The sequence below is a fragment of the Schistocerca americana genome, chromosome 8 (genome assembly GCF_021461395.2).
Source record: "Schistocerca americana isolate TAMUIC-IGC-003095 chromosome 8, iqSchAmer2.1, whole genome shotgun sequence".
Lineage (NCBI taxonomy): Eukaryota > Metazoa > Arthropoda > Insecta > Orthoptera > Acrididae > Schistocerca > Schistocerca americana.
In genome coordinates this window covers 510,190,469-510,210,926 of record NC_060126.1, presented here as the reverse complement: position 1 = coordinate 510,210,926, position 20,458 = coordinate 510,190,469, and the positions used below count along the sequence as shown (strand labels likewise).

At 40.9% G+C, this 20,458-nt stretch overlaps 1 protein-coding gene across 1 annotated transcript in view; it reads right to left on the bottom strand.

The window, feature by feature from the left end:
- The window catches only part of LOC124544654 (UDP-glycosyltransferase UGT5-like), a 100,225-nt gene extending 86,330 nt beyond the window's left edge, over positions 1–13,895 (bottom strand). Inside the window, exon 1 of the mRNA XM_047123268.1 lies at positions 13,785–13,895. Within this exon, the coding sequence (XP_046979224.1) occupies positions 13,785–13,790 (6 nt within the window). The 5' untranslated portion in view covers positions 13,791–13,895. The remainder of the gene's footprint in view (positions 1–13,784) is intronic.
- Between the last annotated feature and the right edge of the window lie 6,563 nt (positions 13,896–20,458).

The window sequence follows — 20,458 nt, the reverse complement described above, 5'->3', positions numbered from 1 at the left end:
TCGGGCATCGCAGCGCGACTCCTCACGTGGCAACGATAACAAAATATACCTCACCAAATTTTGGCCGGTGAGTACATTCGCAGAAAACGGCCGTTACAAAGTGGCAATCTGGCAACGCTGTAACCAAATGTAGGGTAAGTATCTCTGTCAGTCGTGCTATACAGTTGGAGCAGTGGATAAAGTTTTGGGTTAGCATTATAGCGTCTCCGGTGCTATATTACGAAAAAACTTAAAAAACGGTATTTATAAAGAAGAGACATTTAAAATTTGGATAATAAGTGGACACTAGCCGCTCAGGCGAACACACATTTTTCTCTATATTATAATAATTTCTCTGTGTAAGTTTCGAGGGCAAAGAAATATAACAAAATGATCTAAAGAGACGACAAGATACGCTCTTTTGTTAATTTTTTAGTCGTGTTCACTTCTTCTCTTGTCTTGATTGCGTGTAGACGGACATCTTGCGAGTGCTGGCAAATGTAAGCATATTTGTTCTAATTAAGCAGATAATATATTGATTTAATATTATTGTTCACTTTTAATTTGTAAGAGGTGATCCCGATTTCATGTCTGCCTTCCTTGAATTAACCTGCATTCGAGTAATTTACAGTTCAACAATCGCAGCGGCCGATGCAGCCAACGACGCCATTACGTGGCGATATTTACTTTTAAAATTTAGCGGAAGCGAAATACTCGCCCGCTATTAGCACAATATACATTTTTCTCCACAGCTGCCCGACGGTGCAGAAAATACGTAGCTTTAAGGTTCTTATTTTCAGTACAACAGCCGAGAGCCAGAGCCAGGACTCCGACTACAATGCAGTGGTTAACGGAGGTAAGAAAAAGTACTCCCATGCGTGTGTGGGCCGCAATTGTAATCAATAACTAAAGATTTTTTGCTTTAAAGTGAACTGACTAGCCGAGGAAATTAATATGAAAAGTTTATTCCATTGTTCAACTTATACGATCATGTTTTAAGATTCAGCCAGTCTAACTTTCATTAACGTAACAAATAATTTAACACTAATATTGTTAAAAAGGAGAACTTGACGAAAGCATGTGATCGTAAATCAAAATTGAATGAAATATCATTTTTATTAAGGCCCACCACGTAAATCGGCAACAATCAAAATAATAATAATAATAATATATTAAATTACGACGGCCGACGGACGCGAGAGCATGCACGACATCGAGGGTTCGATCCTGTGATAGGGCGCATTTTTTATTTGCTAATTTCATTCTGTATCCTAAATTCACAACATTTTGCAACGCTGAACATAACAAATACGTGGTTAGTCAAATTAGAAATACACAGTTCAAACAAATGACCTGTTATAGGACAGAATAACTACAAAAACTGTATCAATTTCGAGATGCTAAGGATGATAGCGCAGTACAATAACACAACATCTTCTTGTCATTTATACTACACGTAATATGAGCACTCAGACGTCGCACATTAGCAACCAGTGACTATAATAATGTCCATATTAATGACCGCATGACCTTCACAACAGAATACGTTGTCCTCAGAACAACAGATGCTCATAGCGGCCTCCCTACACGTCCAAACATAGCGCCAGCAGCCGGATCTTACAGCTCTGGACCCTTCGCAGCAAAGCTGCGTCCACCATAACAAGAGCAGCATGAAAACACGCCACCAATTCTTTCACATTCGTCGGCGGAATAGGAGTACACGTGATCCTTCAGGTGTCCCTACTACAGGAAGAACTCCAGGGGATGTAGTTGAGGTGAACGCTGTGGCCATACAACTGGACCTCCATGTCCGAGCCATTTTTCTGGAAATGTTGTATCCAAATGCTGTCGCACATTAATTCCAGAGCGTAGAGGTGCACCATCATGTTGGAACCATATTCTCTGCAGAACATGCAGTGGAACGTATTCCAGCGCGTCAGGCAGGTAGTTTGATAGGAATGCATGATACCTTCGTGCAGGCAACCGGTCAGGCAACATGGGCATTGTGCAGGCTGATTACACCCTAACAAGTGAATGCTGCTTCATCCAACCATATAACGGTGTTACCAAAGTCACTGTTGGCTCGCTGTTTGGAACCATTCACAGAATTGCATCCGCTGATGGCGACCTGCAGGTTGCATGTGTTGCGTGAGAGCATAACGACAGGGGTGCAGCCCGTGCTCGTGCAGCACGGTAAGGGGCTCCGGAACGCCCTATACTTGCAATGTTAAAATAACGCTTATAAATTACATCTTTCCTCACAAAGTATTTGAGGTAGGAAGTTGAACTTTTTACAGATTATTTATTGGAATATGGGCTACAACTTAACACAGGGATTTTACAAAATTTTAGTTCAGTTATTAAAGATGATTTTTTTTTCAATTGTAATGAAAATTCACAACATTTTTTTGCAATTTTTTATTTATATATTCAAAAATACACAGTTTTTTGGAAAAAGGCTGTGTTAAATTATGCAGAAGGTACTGTGTAACATTTACTGAAAGTTTGAAACAAATATGTTTGGAAGATCCTTAGAAAACTTGTAATTAGTATGAGAAAATAAAAGTTTTGGGAATCGAGCGACAAAGATTGGATTAACTTTTTAGTGCATTCCAGGTCCATAGGATGGATTATCTTCATCCTCTGCAAACTCCTCCTCCAGCTTCCTCTTGTTCCTCCTCCTGTTTACTCTTGCTTGTATTTCTAGACTCTTTACAGCCCTGTCTGCAGCCCGAAGGCGTTCCTTGTCTAAAGCAAGCATCGCTCGTTGTTGTGTTCGTAGATTTTGCTACGATTTTCTTCAGTTGCAGTTACTGCAACACTGTTCCAAAAGGTGGTCATGTATGAACACTTATCACATTTCAGTTGTATTTCACTAGCAAGTCCTACGTGCTTTATTATGGAGAGTTCCAGACCAACTTCACTACAATGAATACATCTTACACAGTTTGAAAAAATTTCTTTGAGAACCGACCTATCAAATATTTCATTCACATCCGATTCGCCCTTAAAACATTCATAGTTTTCACTCATTGAACCAAGCTTCTTCTGTGAAGTATTTTCTTTCCCACTTTGACTGCTATGGACAGGTGTACTTGAGAGGTTAGGTTCGCTCACTTGGTTATCGTCTTTATTGTTTACAGTAATAACACATACCTTTGGCTTTCCAACATTTCTCCTTTTCTTAAAAGCCTTCAGAGGACTTCTAATAACTTTACTTTTACTCATTATTATACTTCAACAAAACAGAGACTCAGGAAACAGAATTAATTACGAATATTTTCGAGATAACGATAGAGTAAATAAACATGAAACAATCGACAATCACACCAGCGATATATATTGAACCATCACAGGTTAGCCACAACACATACTTTATCTCACATCGCTAAAATGTACCTGATGAACACGGACGTTAATAATAACACCATTTGACAGCAGTTTAACAGCGCCACAGTGGGTCACGCCCATGTAGAACACATTTCAAAAAAAATTTAAAAATAGTTGTAGTCTTCGGAATTGAATAAATTATATATCTATTAAAAGGTAATAGTCCTCAGATTCAGAAAACGCAAAAAAGTAAAAATTGGACTTTTCATGATTTTGAGCCTTTCCGGAGCCCCATAACGACCGCGCTTTGCGAGACACGCAGCTGGTCTTGCTACGCTACGTGTACTTCGCTGATGTTCTTGGTGTAAGACCTCCAGAATAGCTACTCAGTAGCTGGAGTACGGCGAGTCCGTGGATGACCCATGTCATCCGGTGGTGGAAGGAGAGAACCTGACTCCCGACGGTGCAGCTCCAGACGACGAAACCCATTTTTATCTGGATAGCATTGGCGAGGATACCTAACAGCATATTCACGAGCAATACCAGCCCGGTTATCAGATGCACCAAGGACCAGAAGCATATCCAAATATTCATCGTTTGTGTATGCCATACATGTGCCACACTGATTTAGAGGTTTACAATGAGAAAATTCTATACGTCTATACATGTACGTACATTGGAGTCGCCGCTCGCAACTAGTCCCTGTCTGGCGAACAGAGCATACAGTATAAACACGCCGTCAGTCCTGCGGGCTGGTCCATCTCACACGCATTACCCCTCAGACGGACATTGCTCTGCGTGATTCATCCCCACAGCGTTAGCCGTGAAATGATCGGTTTTGAATTACACTGTTTCACTAACGGTAACAGACGTGATGTTTCCACAATCCCATCGATAGAATAATAATAACAATAATAATAATAATAATAATGCATAGTAAATAACATGCGGTTATCAGACTCAATGTTGAAAGGCATAATTTGTGGGACCATGGTGATAACACATACAAATACGAGGGCAGTTCAATAAGTAATGCAACACATTTTTTTTCTCGGCCAATTTTGGTTGAAAAAACCGGAAATTTCATGTGGAATATTTTCAAACATTCCCGCTTCGTCTCGTATAGTTTCATTGACTTCCGACAGGTGGCAGCGCTGTACGGAGCTGTTAAAATGGCGTCTGTAACGGATGTGCGTTGTAAACAACGGGCAGTGATCGAGTTTCTTTTGGTGGAAAACCAGGGCATCTCAGATATTCATAGGCGCTTGCAGAATGTCTACGGTGATCTGGCAGTGGACAAAAGCACGGTGAGTCGTTGGGCAAAGCGTGTGTCATCATCGCCGCAAGGTCAAGCAAGACTGTCTGATCTCCCGCGTGCGGGCCGGCCGTGCACAGCTGTGACTTCTGCAATGGCGGAGCGTGCGAACACACTCGTTCGAGATGATCGACGGATCACCATCAAACAGCTCAGTGCTCAACTTGACATTTCTGTTGGTAGTGCTGTCACAATTGTTCACCAGTTGGGATATTCAAAGGTTTGTTCCCGCTGGGTCCCTCGTTGTCTAACCGAACACCATAAAGAGCAAAGGAGAACCATTTGTGCGGAATTGCTTGCTCGTCATGTGGCTGAGGGTGACAATTTCTTGTCAAAGATTGTTACAGGCGATGAAACATGGGTTCATCACTTCGAACCTGAAACAAAACGGCAATCAATGGAGTGGCGCCACACCCACTCCCCTACCAAGAAAAAGTTTAAAGCCATACCCTCAACCGGTAAAGTCATGGTTACAGTCTTCTGGGACGCTGAAGGGGTCCTTCCCCATGGTCAAACTATCAACTCTGAAGTGTATTGTGGTACTCTTCAGAAATTGAAGAAACGACTTCAGCGTGTTCGTAGGCACAAAAATCTGAACGAACTTCTCCTTCCTCATGACAACGCAAGACCTCACACAAGTCTTCGCACCCGAGAGGAGCTCACTAAACTTCAGTGGACTGTTCTTCCTCATGCACCCTACAGCCCCGATCTCGCACCGTCGGATTTCCATACGTTTGGCCCAATGAAGGACGCAATCCGTGGGAGGCACTATGCGGATGATGAAGAAGTTATTGATGCAGTACGACGTTGGCTCCGACATCGACCAGTGGAATGGTACCGTGCAGGCATACAGGCCCTCATTTCAAGGTGGCGTAAGGCCGTAGCATTGAATGGAGATTACGCTGAAAAATAGTGTTGTGTAGCTAAAAGATTGGGGAATAACCTGGTGTATTTCAATGCTGAATAAAACAACCCCTGTTTCAGAAAAAAAATGTGTTGCATTATTATTGAACTGCCCTCGTAGTAACCGAGTTTCGACATGATTCACAAAGCACGTTTCCAGTCCTACTGGTAACATAAGGCACTAATGAAATGTAATGGACCTGAATGAGGCAAGAATAGTAGTTGGTACTAATCTGTGGGACCATTGGAGGAGGGTACAGAGAAAGCAGGTTTCGCATCTGGTAGATGAAGTGGGGCGAATAAATTCACTCCCACGACGTGGAAAGGGGTTCTTTCACAGCTTCCATTTCTACGATTGCAGTATGTAAGTGCAGATGTTTTCTAGCGAACCCGCTGCAGTCGCTGTTGACGATTTTTGATGCTAGACACCGTACCACCTGGACTACATTTACCAAATAAAAAGCATATACCTCAAGATCGAACCATCGATCTCCTGGAAGCTAACTCAAAACTCTATCCACTGCACCAACTGTACAGCAGATTAACATCTGATGACAGAGATACTTACCATACATGGGGTCACAAGTGTTGCCAGATTGCCACTCTTTAACGACCTTTTTCTGCGAATGTACCGCCGGACGAAATTTTGTGACAGACATTTTTTTATCGCTCGTGTATGAGAAATCGCGCTGCGAAGCCCGAGGGCGCAAATTTCGCTTCATCCAGTTTATACGGCAGGTCGAATCGTCTGGCGTAGCGATAACAAACTGTATACGGAAATATTCCTGGTGAATCAGTCTATCAGTTAAAACTGCACCAATATCGCCACAGCAGTTCCTGAGGTTAGCCTTTACACACAGACAGAAAGACACTCAGAGGGACTGTAATTTTTTGGTACGTAACGAAGATATGTGCACTGATAAAGCCTATTATCAGCGTAAATTAATATATACTGTGTCGGCTTTTTGGCTTTAGAAGATCTCAAACTCTCCTGGGAATACTCTTAGTGAGGGATGTGGTTGTCTGCACAAGAATGGCAGCTCATTATCCCTCAAGATCTGGAACCAGAGGAACCTTTGTGGTCTTCAGTCTCGAGACTGGTTTGATGCAGCTCTCCATGCTTCTTCATCTTCCAGTACTTACTGCAACTTACATCCTTCTGAATCTGCTTAGTGTATTCAATGCACCCTGTCTTAATGCAGCTTATGTGGAACAATGGTTTGTAGAGAACGACATTTCCTGAAGTGGTCTGGCCCAGCCAAAGCCCCGGCCGATTGGTATGTCTTTAAGATCAATCAGAACGTCGACGTCATTCTAGACCACAAACGTCCAAAATTTTAAGCACGAGGGTATAGAGCTGAGTATCGTGGAGATAGTGACAGTGGAAGAGAATGACAAAAGGAGGCAGTGTAAGAGAGAGAGGAACCATTGGCAGTGGGATGGACTGTAAATCTCAACTGGAGAGACAATGCGGGAGACACGAGCATAAAGACTGGCAGTCAGAGGGAGTGAAAGCTGAAGTACAAAGAGAGACTGGGAAAAAGAGATCGCTCTCTAAGTTTTCATCTATTTTTATGTTTCTGATATACATTTTAACTGTTTTTGTGATAATATTTACTATGTAAGTGACTTATTAGTGGTTTCTTCATTCACCTCTGCATTTCTTGTGTTGTGGCCTGATATTTGTGAGTGTTTCGTATCGAGCAACTTAACCTCTTACCCGTGTTTACATTCCGCGCTGACCAGTTGCAGCTGTAGCGGCGCATCGAAAGCTAAGTACTAATTAATTGTTTGTGTATAGTAGTTTATTTAGGAACTTTAGTAGTCTTCAACCGGTGTTCTTGGTGTTTTCCGGTGAAATAACTTCAGAAGAAATTTTTGCGAACTGCTTTCAGTTTCGTTACTGTCATTAGACGTTTGATTTTCTTTCTGTGTTAGTATTTTGTTATATTCTCATTTGTTGTTAATTAATACTGTCAATAATAGTAGTTACTTCCCTTGTAGAGCAAGTTTGTGATAATTGTAGTCAGTTTTTAACATCTTCTTATTGTAGTTGCGGAACTTAGATAAAGTTGTTTTCTTGTTTCAATAATTGTAAAATTTTACCATGAGTGAGAAGTGTGGGCTTTGCCGTAGGTTCGTGAGTAGTGGATTGCGGTGTGAGACTTGTTCGAAGTATTTTCACTGGGGGGAATGCAGTGGGGAAGCCTGTGGGCATTCTGGTGAGATCCTCTCCTGGAACTGCAGGTTATGTAGCAAGAGTAAGTTGATAGAGGAGCAGGAGCGTAAGATCTGTGCCCTTCAGGTGCAGTTGAAAAACGCACAGGAGGAGCTAGATAGGATGAGGAGGGAGAAGGGGGTTGGGGAATGGGAGCTGGCTGTTGGCAAGAGATCTGCTAGGAGAAGGAGATTTTCAGATAGTTTTACTATTGGTGTTTGTAATAGATTTGACCAACTGTCAGAGTCTAGTGGAGAGGAATCTCTAGTAGCTGTAGATGTAGGAAGTATGCAGCAGACCTCAGCAGTTACGGTGGCTAGGACAGTTGCAAAGTCTAAGAGAAAGAAGAAGGTTCTGCTGTTAGGTAGTTCTCATGGTAGAGGTGTAGGCCAGCAGTTGCAGGAAGTTTTGGGGAGTGAGTACCAGGTCACCAGCATTGTGAAGCCTAATGCAGGATTGGCTCAGGTGACTTTTAACATAGGGGTGTTATGTAGGGATTTTACTAAAGAGGATCAGGTAGTGATTGTGGGTGGGGCTGGTAATAGTATTGATAGGGATGGGGAGTATGACATAGATGGTGACCTGGAAAAGATAGCCACTCAGACTGGCAACACGAATGTGCATTTTGTGGAACTGTTTCAGCGTCACGATCGGCCTCATCTTAATACAGCCGTCAGGCGTAATAACATGAGACTTGGGGGTGCGCTGATGACGGAAGGCATGAGTCACATTTCAGTGGTGTCGGTGGAGTCTATCAGTAGGACGGGTTTCACCAGACATGGCCTGCACCTCAACAGGTATGGGAAGGGGAGGTTGGCAAAACTTATAGGTGACAGCATAGGTGGGGGTGGTGGGATCACTCATGGGAAAATTCCGGTAGTTGTTGGTGTTAGAGCTGTACCTTTTTTAGATTGAAGTCAGCTGATAGGTATTCCTGCTTAAGGGAAGTCTCTCTAACAAAGAAACCACTTTCTACAAAGCTTGGGTATCCGATTAATGAGGGAATTAGTATATTTCATCAAAATATACAAGGTATTAGAGATAAAGTTAGTGAACTGCTTATAGATGTTGACTCTGAAATTATTGGTATATCTGAACACTTCTTAAATAAGGAGATAATTCAGAGGCTTCCTTTACCAGGATACAGGTTGGCTGGCAGCTTTTCTAGGAGCTCTTTGCGGTGTGGGGGAGTAGCCATGTATGTGAAAAACGGTATCCCATTTGAGTCAATTGATGTTTCAAAGTACTGCACTGAAAAGGTGTTTGAATGTTGTGCAGGTGTGGTTAAATTTAGTGGAGCTAAACTTCTTACTGTTGTTATTTATAGATCCCCAGACTCCGATTTCACAACATTTTTGCTAAAGCTAGAGGAGGTTCTTGGTTCACTTTATAGGAAATACAAAAAGTTAGTTATATGTGGTGACTTCAATATTAATTGTATAAGTGATTGTGCAAGGAAAAGGATGCTGGTAGACCTCCTTAATTCATATAATCTTATGCAAACCGTATTCTTTCCAACGAGAGTGCAAGGGAACAGTAGAACAACCATAGACAATATTTTTGTTCATTCGTCATTATTAGAAGGGCATTCTGTTAGCAAAAAGGTGAATGGCCTTTCAGATCATGATGCACAAATTTTAAGTCTAAAAGATTTTTGTGCTGCAACACATGTTAAATATAGTTACCAACTTTTTAGGAAAGCTGATCCAGTTGCTGTACAGACTTTTGTAAACCTTATCAAGGAACAAGAGTGGCAAGATGTTTATAGTGCTGATACAGTAGACGATAAATATAATGCTTTCCTCAAGACTTTTCTCGTGCTCTTTGAAAGTTGCTTTCCGTTAGAACGTTCAAAACAGGGTACTAGCACAAACAGGCAGCCTGGGTGGCTGACTAAAGGGATAAGAATATCTTGTAGAACAAAGTGGCAATTATATCAAAACGTTAGAAACAGTCAAAATCTAAATGCAGCAGCCCATTACAAACAGTATTGTAAGGTGCTTAAAAAAGTTATTAGGAAGGCAAAAAGTATGTGGTATGCAGATAGAATAGCTAAGTCTCAGGATAAAATTAAAACCATATGGTCAGTCGTAAAGGAAGTGGCTGGTCTGCAGAGACAGGTCGAGAATATAGAATCAGTGCATAGTGGGGATGTCCGTGTTACTGATAAGTCACATATATGTACAGTATTTAATAATCACTTTCTGAATATAGCAGGTGAACTAAATAGAAACCTAGTCCCAACAGGGAATCATATAGCGCTCTTAGAGAAAAGTGTTCCGAGACTGTTACCTGAAATGCTCCTCCATGATACTGACAAGAGGGAGATTGAGTTAATAATTAAATCACTAAAGACCAAGAACTCTCATGGATATGACGGGGTATCTAGCAGAATACTGAAGTATTGTTCCACGTATGTTAGCTCAGTACTTAGCCATATCTGTAACTTTTCCTTTAGGAGTGGTCGGTTTCCTGACCGATTAAAGTACTCGGTAGTGAAGCCACTTTATAAAAAGGGAGACAGGGATAATGTTGACAATTATAGACCTATTTCTATGCCATCGGTGTTTGCTAAAGTTATCGAGAGGGTTGTATATACAAGGTTACTGCAGCATTTAAATTCACATAATTTGCTGTCAAATGTACAGTTTGGTTTTAGAAATGGCTTAACAACTGAAAATGCTATAGTCTCTTTTCTCTGTGAGGTTTTGGATGGATTAAATAAAAGGTTGCGAACGTTAGGTGTTTTCTTTGATTTAACGAAGGCTTTTGACTGTGTTGACCACAAAATATTACTGCAGAAGTTGGAACATTATGGAGTAAGGGGAGTAGCTTACAATTGGTTCGCCTCCTACTTTAAGAACAGAAAGCAAAAGGTAATCCTCCGCAATATTGAGAGTGGTAATGATGTTCAGTCCCAATGGGGCACTGTTAAATGGGGCGTTCCCCAAGGGTCGGTGCTGGGGCCACTGCTGTTTCTTATTTATGTAAATGATATGCCTTCTAGTATTACAGGTGATTCAAAAATATTTCTGTTTGCTGATGACACCACCTTGGTAGTGAAGGATCTTGTGTGTAATATTGAAACATTATCAAATAATGTAGTTCATGATATAAGTTCGTGGCTTGTGGAAAATAATCTGATGCTAAATCACAGTAAGACTCAGTTTTTACAGTTTCTAACCCACAATTCAACAAGAACTGACATTTTAATCAGACAGAATGGGCATGTTATAAGCGAGACGGAACAGTTCAAGTTCCTAGGCGTACGGATAGATAGTAAGCTGTTGTGGAAAGCCCATGTTCAGGATCTTGTTCAGAAACTAAATGCCGCTTTATTTACCATTAGAACAGTATCTGAAATAAGTGACATTTCAACACGAAAAGTAGTATACTTCGCATATTTTCATACGCTTATGTCATATGGTATTATTTTTTGGGGTAATTCTTCTGATTCAAAAAGGGTATTTTTGGTTCAAAAACGGGCTGTTCGAGCTATGTATGGTGTAAGTTCGAAAACCTCTTGTCGACCCCTATTCAATAGTCTGGGAATTTTGACATTGCCCTCACAGTATGTATTTTCTTTAATGTCGTTTGTTGTTAGCAATATTAGCTTATTCCCAAGAGTTAATACTAGGCAGAAACCAAATCTGCATGTGGAATGCACTTCCTTGACTCTTGTGCAGAAAGGAGTGCAGTATTCTGCTGCATCCATTTTCAATAAGCTACCACAAGAACTCAAAAATCTTAGCAGTAGCCCAAACACTTTTAAGTCTAAACTGAAGAGTTTCCTCATGGCTCACTCCTTCTATTCTGTCGAGGAGCTCCTGGAAGAGCTAAAAAATTAAGCAAATTCCAGTGTTACATTCTTGATTTTCTTTATTTAAACTAACGACTTGTCGCCTGAATATGTTTCTTATATTTCATTTTATCTGTTTCTACAATCGTGTTATAATTTCATGTATTGACTCGTTCCATGACCATGGAGACTTCTCCTAAATGTGGTCCCACGGAACAATAAATAAATAAATAAATAAATAAATACGTCCGCACGCCAAAATGTTTGGTGAGGAAGACGGCAAGAAAGTTGACGCAGCCGTTTCCCCACTTCTCTGTCAGAGTCTTTTAAAGAGGAACGCATCCGCCTTTCTGTGCTCCGACTGGAGCATTTTTCCACTGACTCATATTGCTTCGTCTACGCAAAACTTGTTTCTCTTTAGCTCTTCGTCTTTCAGTCTGACCCGTTAGCGTTCTTCTTCGAGGCTTAGCCTAAAACAATGTAGTTCTCAGATAATAAGGGAAGTCGTAGCTATTCAAAATGCAGAAATTGAAAATTAGAACTTCAGTTGAAATTTTGCGGCAGCAGTGGCAAATGAATACAAATTCAGTCCCGTTTACTCTTAGACAAAAGTAAGCGAAAACACGACGCCAGTAAACAAGGTTATGTACAGTCTGTGCTGCTCTGAAGGCGTCTTTACTGTGACGTTTTGTTTTCCGCTGCTGAAAACATCAACAGGCTAGCAATTAGGGCACTGTAGTTGCCAGGCATCCGTGTGTTACGTCAGCTGAACAATCCGCAACATTTAAATACGAACGTCCGTAGAATGCGATTTCGTGAAACGTTATCACTTTTGCACTTCGTTCTACCATAGCACGTTATCAGTAAGCGAAGTAGAACCTGGTAGCAGCGTAAGAGGAAGAGGCAAACTTTTCTAATGTGTATATATGTTTCCTTTTACCTCTCTTAAAGGCTACGTACACAAATAATTTTTTGTGCACATTTACGGCAAAGTATCTTTATATGTGTGTTTCGTTGACCTCTTTTATGATTAATTTTAAAAACTGGTCTTCAATTTTCAATGTTTACGTATTAATATTATGATTTTTCCTGTTAAAGTCCCGACAAATGTTACTATTAAATTTTATTTTTTTGCAGAGCGCGCTCTTCAGGCATTAGGAGTATACAAGACACAAATTATACAACAATTCTACTTACTTAATCCAAATCCACAAGTTTATGATTACTGAAATTTACCGAACAGTGCGCTCATAAAAAGCAGTGTTCGATGAAGGGCAACATTTTTTAATTTGTAATTAACTGTATTTTAATAAATTAAATTTTATATAGCTACCAATTACTACAGACGGAAAATCTGAAGAAGAAGAAAAAGAAACACGTATCACTTAGCTATCTAACAAAATAAAACGTAGCACTAACACGTATTTAGAACGAGAGCAGTAAAATACATTCCACTGAATTCCTTCCATCCTGGGAGCATAACGAAGAGAAGATAGAAGACTCAATCGAATATGTCGCTCCTATCTTCAGTTGTAATCGTCAGTGCGTACAAAAATTTTTTTTTTTTTAGCGTCCCGAATTTTTCTTCCTCATAATTTTTCCATAACGAACAAAACAAAATAAAAATTACTCATGTCCACCGTCCGAATCGTGATTTATGCTCTTGAGTTCATTCAAAAATCCCATAGAAAAAGTACTTTCAGGTTTTCCAGAATTTTACATTACTCCGGGCAAACTTTCCAGTTTGTCTTTCCCTAAATCCTTATTCGGACTACTACGAACTTTTTTATTAAAAAATTGGCCAAATCGGTTTAGCAGTTATCAGTTGATGTGCTTACCAACGAACAGCATTATAGATAACTTTCACTCACTTTCATATAAACAACACTAAACGCAGACGTTTGGTATATACACATTCCGTCCCCAGGGCTAATCCCTGAAACTAACCATGCAAAATCCGTTACTCACCATGCTGAACCCGCGCAGATCCGTGACAAGGGCACGAAGAAAAGAAGAAAAAGATTTAAATACGTTTCCTGTATCTTTCTACCGCATTTTACTACTCAGGTTTCTCGAGATCTAACACGCGACATTTCTCAAGTTACGTACCCATTCCCACCACCTCGACTTCCACCAGAACCTCTTTTGAGTACATTAAACGCAATCAGGCGGTAAGACGGAGCCAGCTTGACTGCACTAGTTTGCGCAAGCGTCATGCGCAGTGGGCTGTGCCAACTTACTTCCATTGTGTGTGGAAATTCCTCCGTCCCTCTTCAGCCCACGGATCTCGAGCTGTACTGAGGCTTCAGTGAACCGTATGGCCTCGCGCGGCCAGACAGCTGACCTCACCAGATAGGCGACCTCTGACCTGAACCACTCCAGATACGCGGGGGCACAGATAACGAAACTGTCTTTGCCGTAGCATCCAAACATTGGGCTCTGTGGTTTCATGCGATGCACTCGGAAGAGTCTTCCTGAGCGCTCCTCTAGAGATGTAAAAGTTCATTGTTGGTTTCGTTGTGCAGTGCACTGCGACGGTCGACTTAAATTTAAAAAGTGTATATAGGGTGGTCCACTGATAGTGACCGGGCCAAATGTCTCGCGAAATAAGCGTCAAACGAAAAAACTACAAAGAACGAAACTGGTCTGGCTTGAAGGGAGAAACCAGATGGCGCTATGGCTGGCCCGCTGGATGGCGCTGCCATAGGTCAAACGGATATCAACTGCATTTTTTTTAAATACGAACCCCCATTTTTTATTACATATTCATGTAGTACGTAAAGAAATATGAATGTTTTAGCTGGATCACTTTTTTCGCTTTGTGATAGATGGCGTTGTAATAGTCACAAACATATGGCTCACAATTTTAGACGAACAGTTGGTAACAGGTACGCTTTTTAAATTAAAATACACAACTTAGGTACGTTTGAACATTTTATTTCGGTCGATCCAATATGACACATGTACCTTCGTGAACTTATCATTTCTGAGAACGCATGCTGTTACAGCGTGATTACCTGTAAACACCACATTAATGCAATAAATGCTCAAAATGACGTCTGTCAACTTCAATGCATTTGGCAATACGTGTAACGACATTCCTCTCAACAGCGAGTAGTTCGCCTTCCGTAATGTTCGCACATGCATTGACAATGCGCTGACGCATGTTGTCAGACGTTGCCGGTGTATCACGATAGCAAATATCCTTCAACTTTCCCCACAGAAAGAAATCCGGGGACGTCAGATCCGGTGAACGTGCGGGCCACAGTATGGTGCTTCGACGACCGATCCACCTGTCACGAAATATGCTATTCACTACCGCTTGAACCGTACGCGAGCTATGTGCCGGACATCCATCATGTTGGAAGTACATTGCCATTCTGTCATGCAGTGGAACATCTTGTAGTAACATCGGTAGAACATTACGTAGGAAACCAGCATACACTGCACCATTTAGCTTGCCATCGATAAAATGGGGGCCAATTATCCTTCCTCCCATAATGGCGCACCATACATTAACCCGCCAAGGCCGCTGATGTTCCACTTGTCACAGCCATCGTGGATTTTCCGTTGCCCAATAGTGCATATTATGCCGGTTTACGTTACCACTGTTGGTGAATGACGCTTCGTCGCTAAATAGAACGCGTTCAAAAAATCTGTCATCGTCCCGTAACTTCTCTTGTGCCCAGTGGCAGGACTGTACACGACGTTCAAAGTCGTCGCCATGCAATTCCTGGTGCATAGAAATACGGTACCGGTGCAATCGATGTTGATGCAGCATTCTCAACACCAAAGTTTTTGAGATTCCCGATTCTCACGCAATTTGTCTGCTACTGATGTGCGGATTAGCCGCGACAGCAGCTAAAACAGCTACTTGGACATCATCATTTGTTGCAGGTCGTGGTTGACATTTCACATGTGGCTGAACACTTCCTGTTTCCTTAAATAATGTAACTATCCGTGCGAACGGTCCGGACACTTGGACGATGTCGTCCAGGATACCGAGCAGCGTAGATAGCACACGCCCGTTGGGCATTTTGATCACAATAGCCGTACATCAAGACGATATCGACCTTTTCCGCAATACTCGGATAACAATAAACAGCAGTACATTGATAGATAATTTTTTATAGACCAAGATAAGTTTAAGGACATAAATGCTTATCCTGTTGAGAATGGTCTTTCAGATCATGGTGCACAGCTAGTTACAGTACATGACATAGCTCCTTGCAGTATATCAAATCAGACTTTCAAAGCAGTGCGTTAAATTAACAATATAAATATTGCAAACTTTAGGGAAAGCCTACAGCAGCTAGACTGGAATGAAGTGTATAAGGAACCCGATGCAAACTTGAAATATAACTTATTTCACGATACATTTTTAAGGGTATTTGAAAATTGTTTTCCCAAGAAAATAGTTAAACATAATTCCAAGAAAACATATAAAAACCTTGGCTAACTAAAGGAATAAGAATATCTTGCAACCGTAAAAGAGAATTGTATCTAACAGCAAGAGGGAGTACTGACCCCAAAATTGTTTAATATTATAAAAACTATTGTGCGGTACTAAGAAAAGTTATTAAAAAGTCCAGAAGCATGTGTATCATGTCTGAGATCAGTAACTCTGATAATAAAATTAAAGCAACTTGGAATATTATTGAAAGGGAAACAGGGCAACCAAGAGCACAGGAAGACTTTAGTGCCATAAAACTGAATGACAAGTGTACTAACAAACACAATGTTGTGGAGAAAATAGGATCTAGATCTTCACTAGAAGAGGCAAGGCTACTAATAGGAGAGGCCATACCTGTGCAGTTTGAAACAACTGTAATTCCACCAACCTCTCCCTCTGAAATCAGTGAAATAATAAACTCACTGAAAAGTAAAAGCTCTTACGGAACTGATGGCATTTCCAGCAAGGTACTTAAAGCTTGTTCCCCACAGATAAGTAGGATTCTCAGCCACGTATGTAATAGCTCTTTGGAGCAGGGTGTTTTCCACGATAGACTGAATTATGCCATTGTAAAACCATTGCATAAAAAGGGTGATACGTCGGATGTCAACAACTACCGCCCAATCTCTCTTCTGACAGCTCTATCAAAAATTTTTGAGAAAGTAATGTATGCAAGAGTAGCCTCCCATATTTGTAAAAATAAAGTACTAACAAAATGTCAGTTTGGTTTTCAGAAAGGCTTTTCAACAGAAAATGCTATAACCGCTTTCACTGATCAAATATTAAATGCTCTGAATAACCGGACATCACCCATTGGTATTTTTTGTGATCTCTCAAAGGCCTTTGATTGTGTAAATCATGGAATTCTTTTAGATAAGCTAAATCATTATGGTTTGAGTGGGGCAGTGGACAAATGGTTTAATTCATACTTAACTGGAAGAATGCAGAAAGTTGAAAAAAGTGGTTCATGTAATGTTACAGCAACAGCTGATTCCTCAAACTGGGGGGCTATCAAGTACGAGGTCCCATAGGGTTCGGTCTTAGGTCCTTTACTGTTCGTGATACACATTAATGACTTACCATTCCACATAGCTGAAGATGCAAAGTTAGTTCTTTTTGCTGATAATACAAGTATAGTAATAACATCCAAAAACCAAGAACTAAGTGATGTAATTGTAAGTGATGTTTTTCACATAATTATTAAGTGGTTCTCAGCAAACGGAGTCTCTTTAAATTTTGATAAAACACAGTATATACAGTTCCGTACAGTAAATGGCACAACTCCAGTAATAGATATAGACTTTGAACAGCTAGCTAAGGTAGAATTTTCAAAATTTTTAGGTGTGTCCATTGATGAGAGGTTAAACTGGAAGCAACACATTGATGGTCTGCTGAAACGTCTGAGTTCAGCTACGTATGCTATTGGGGTTATTGCAAATTTTGGTGATAAGAATCTCAATAAATTAGCTTACTATGCCTATTTTCATTCATTGCTTTCGTATGGCATCATATTCTAGGGCATTCGTCGTTGAGTAGAAAAGTATTCATTGCTCAAAAACGTGTAATCAGAATAATTGCTGGAGCCCACCCACGGTCATCCTGCAGACATCTATTTAAGGATCTAGGGATCCTCACAGTAACCTCACAGTACATATATTCATTTATGAAATTTGTTGTTAATAATCCAACCCAGTTCAAAAGTAATAGCAGTGTGCATAGCTATAACACCAGGAGAAAGGATGATCTTCACTATGCAGGTTTATATCTGACTTTGGCACAGAAAGAAGTAAATTATGCTGCCACAAAAGTCTTTGGTCACATACCAAACAGCATCAAAAGCCTGACAGATAGCCAACTAACATTTAAAAATAAATTAAAAGAATTTCTAGATGACAACTCCTCCTACTCATTGGCTGAATTTTTAGATATAAATCAAGGGAAAAAAAACAACAACTTAAACATTAGTGTCATGCAATATTTTGTGTAATGTAATATCTTGTACAGACATCTTCTATTAACCTGACACGTTCCACATCATTACGAAGTGTCGTATTCATGATCTATGGAACAAGTATTAATCTGTGATTCTTGAGTTTCTCCCGGCGTATTTGATAATTAAAATATCCACGGGTGTACTGCCGGTCTACAGTGTCCAACGGGCATAATATTTCAGCGACCATACATGTCGCCATCATCAGGTGAACTGACGGGCTGAGCTCCTGTGAACGTGCCGGCACGGAGATCCGTACGCTATGGCTGCTCAGAGGGAACTGGGTTCGGTCGCGGCGGCGGCCGATTTAAATACCCTCCGCACGCGGCCGCTCCCCCCGCCGTCCGCGCCCCGCGCCGCGGTCGCGCGGTGGAGCAGATTGCGACGGCGTCTGAGATGACGTCGGTGTGATGGCTCTGTCCGCCGTGGACGTCACAACTATACGTTTGCTCGATTTGCTCTTGATTAACCCAATCGCTGGTTCCCAAGTCTTGCTAAGATTATAGTCACAGTCACGGTTTATGAGGTCGTCATTGGTGCGAATTTCGATGGCCTCTCTAACAACGCTGTCCCAGTATCTCGACGTCTGTACCAGAATCCTCGTGCGGTCATATTCCATAGCGTGATTTTCCGACAAACAATGTTCAGCGACCGCCGACTTGCTCGGATACATCAGTCGAGTGTGCCTCTGGTGTTAACGGCATCGATCCTCGACGGTATTAATCTAATCTAATCCAATCTAATTGGTAAACAGTCCGTTTTAACACGGGTAATGAATCAGGAAGCAAATACCGTCCGCACTGGCGGAATGTTACGTGATACCACGTACTTATACGTTTGTGACTATTACAGCGCCATCTATCACAAAGCGAAAAAAGTGGTCCAACTAAAACATTCATGTTTCTTTACGTACTACACAAATATGTCATAAAAATTGGAGTTTCCTATATAAAAAAAACGCAGTTGATATCCGTTTGACCTATGGCAGCGCCATCTAGTTGGCTAATCATAGCGCCATCTGGTTTCCCCCTTCAAACTAGACGAGTTTCGATCTTTGCAGTTTTTTCGTTTGACGCTTATTTCGTGAGATATTTGGCCCGGTCACTATCAATGGACCACGCTGTATAATCTTGTGATCAAGTGGTGACCTAATCTCGTTATGTTGCGCTCTACCCTTACACAAGCATGCAAATATCAGGATCAGGAGAAATAAATAAACATCACTGTCTGACATTAGACATATTTACTACAAGTATAAACAATGAGGTGACGAAAGTCGTGCTATAGCGATATGCACACATGCAGATGGCGGTAGTATCGAGTACACAAGGTGAAAACCGGTGGTGTACTGGGGGATGTGTTATTTGGCCTCACATGAAAAGGTTTTCGACTACATTACGCCGCAGGTGGGACTTAGCAGATTCTGGACGCGAAGTCGTAGGTGGAGCTAGGCGCATGGGACATTCCGTTTCGGAAATCGTTAGGAAGTTCAATATTCCGAGGTCCACAGTGTCAATAGTATGCGAAGAATACTAAATTTCTAGCGTTACCTCTTGTAACGCCTCCGCCCTGCTCGGACGTACGTTAGCTCTATAAAGCCTGTACTGTAATAAGTTCACGGGCTTCACCTTATAAACAAGGATTTTAGTACGTAAGTTGACCGCGTGTACCTAATAGAAGCAAGATCGGACTTATATTCAGTCAATAACTACAGTGATGCATCAAGCAAATGTAAAGTATAATTACCCTTTCGCATGGACAAGAAGTACACACAGTAGATGCTACCTATAATTAACAATTCGGTCGCCAGCCTACTTAGGCAATGAGTGAGTTTTTCCTTGTACAAGTGGGTGCATGTACAAGCATAGTAACACGTAGTAATGATGCGTTATATGGCAAAGTTTGGAACCGGAAAAATCCACTGAACTAAAGTTTTCTCTTTTTGTACTAATTTGGACGAGCTAAATTTACACAACACTACTCAGCAATGATTACTACGAACTGCATTTTGTATGTTGAGCAGACTGAAATCGGGCGTAGATTGCCCTAGCATCGACAATCTTGAAAGTACACTCACAATATCACTATTAATGATGGAAAAACACTAATACACTTAGGATTAATATAGACTTAGCTTTACTGGTCAAATCTGATCAACACATTTCAAGGTTTGAAAGAATGGACAAGAGAAGGGGGGGGGGGGGCCTGAAACTGTTATGGTCGTTATACTGAAACTATTAAGTACTGAAGACAAAGTTACACTCAAATTTATCAATCTATGGATAACTACTCTTTTGTCTTACTTCCGAATAATTTAACTGTCATTATTTCTGTCTCAAATTAATTAAATAGCATCGCTAACTCAAAAAAAAAAAAACTCTCTTCCAATTTAGTCATGCTTTTGTTCTTTACCAACATTTGCAATAACACACAGAATTTCAGACTCCTTTATGGCATAGATTAATCTGCTG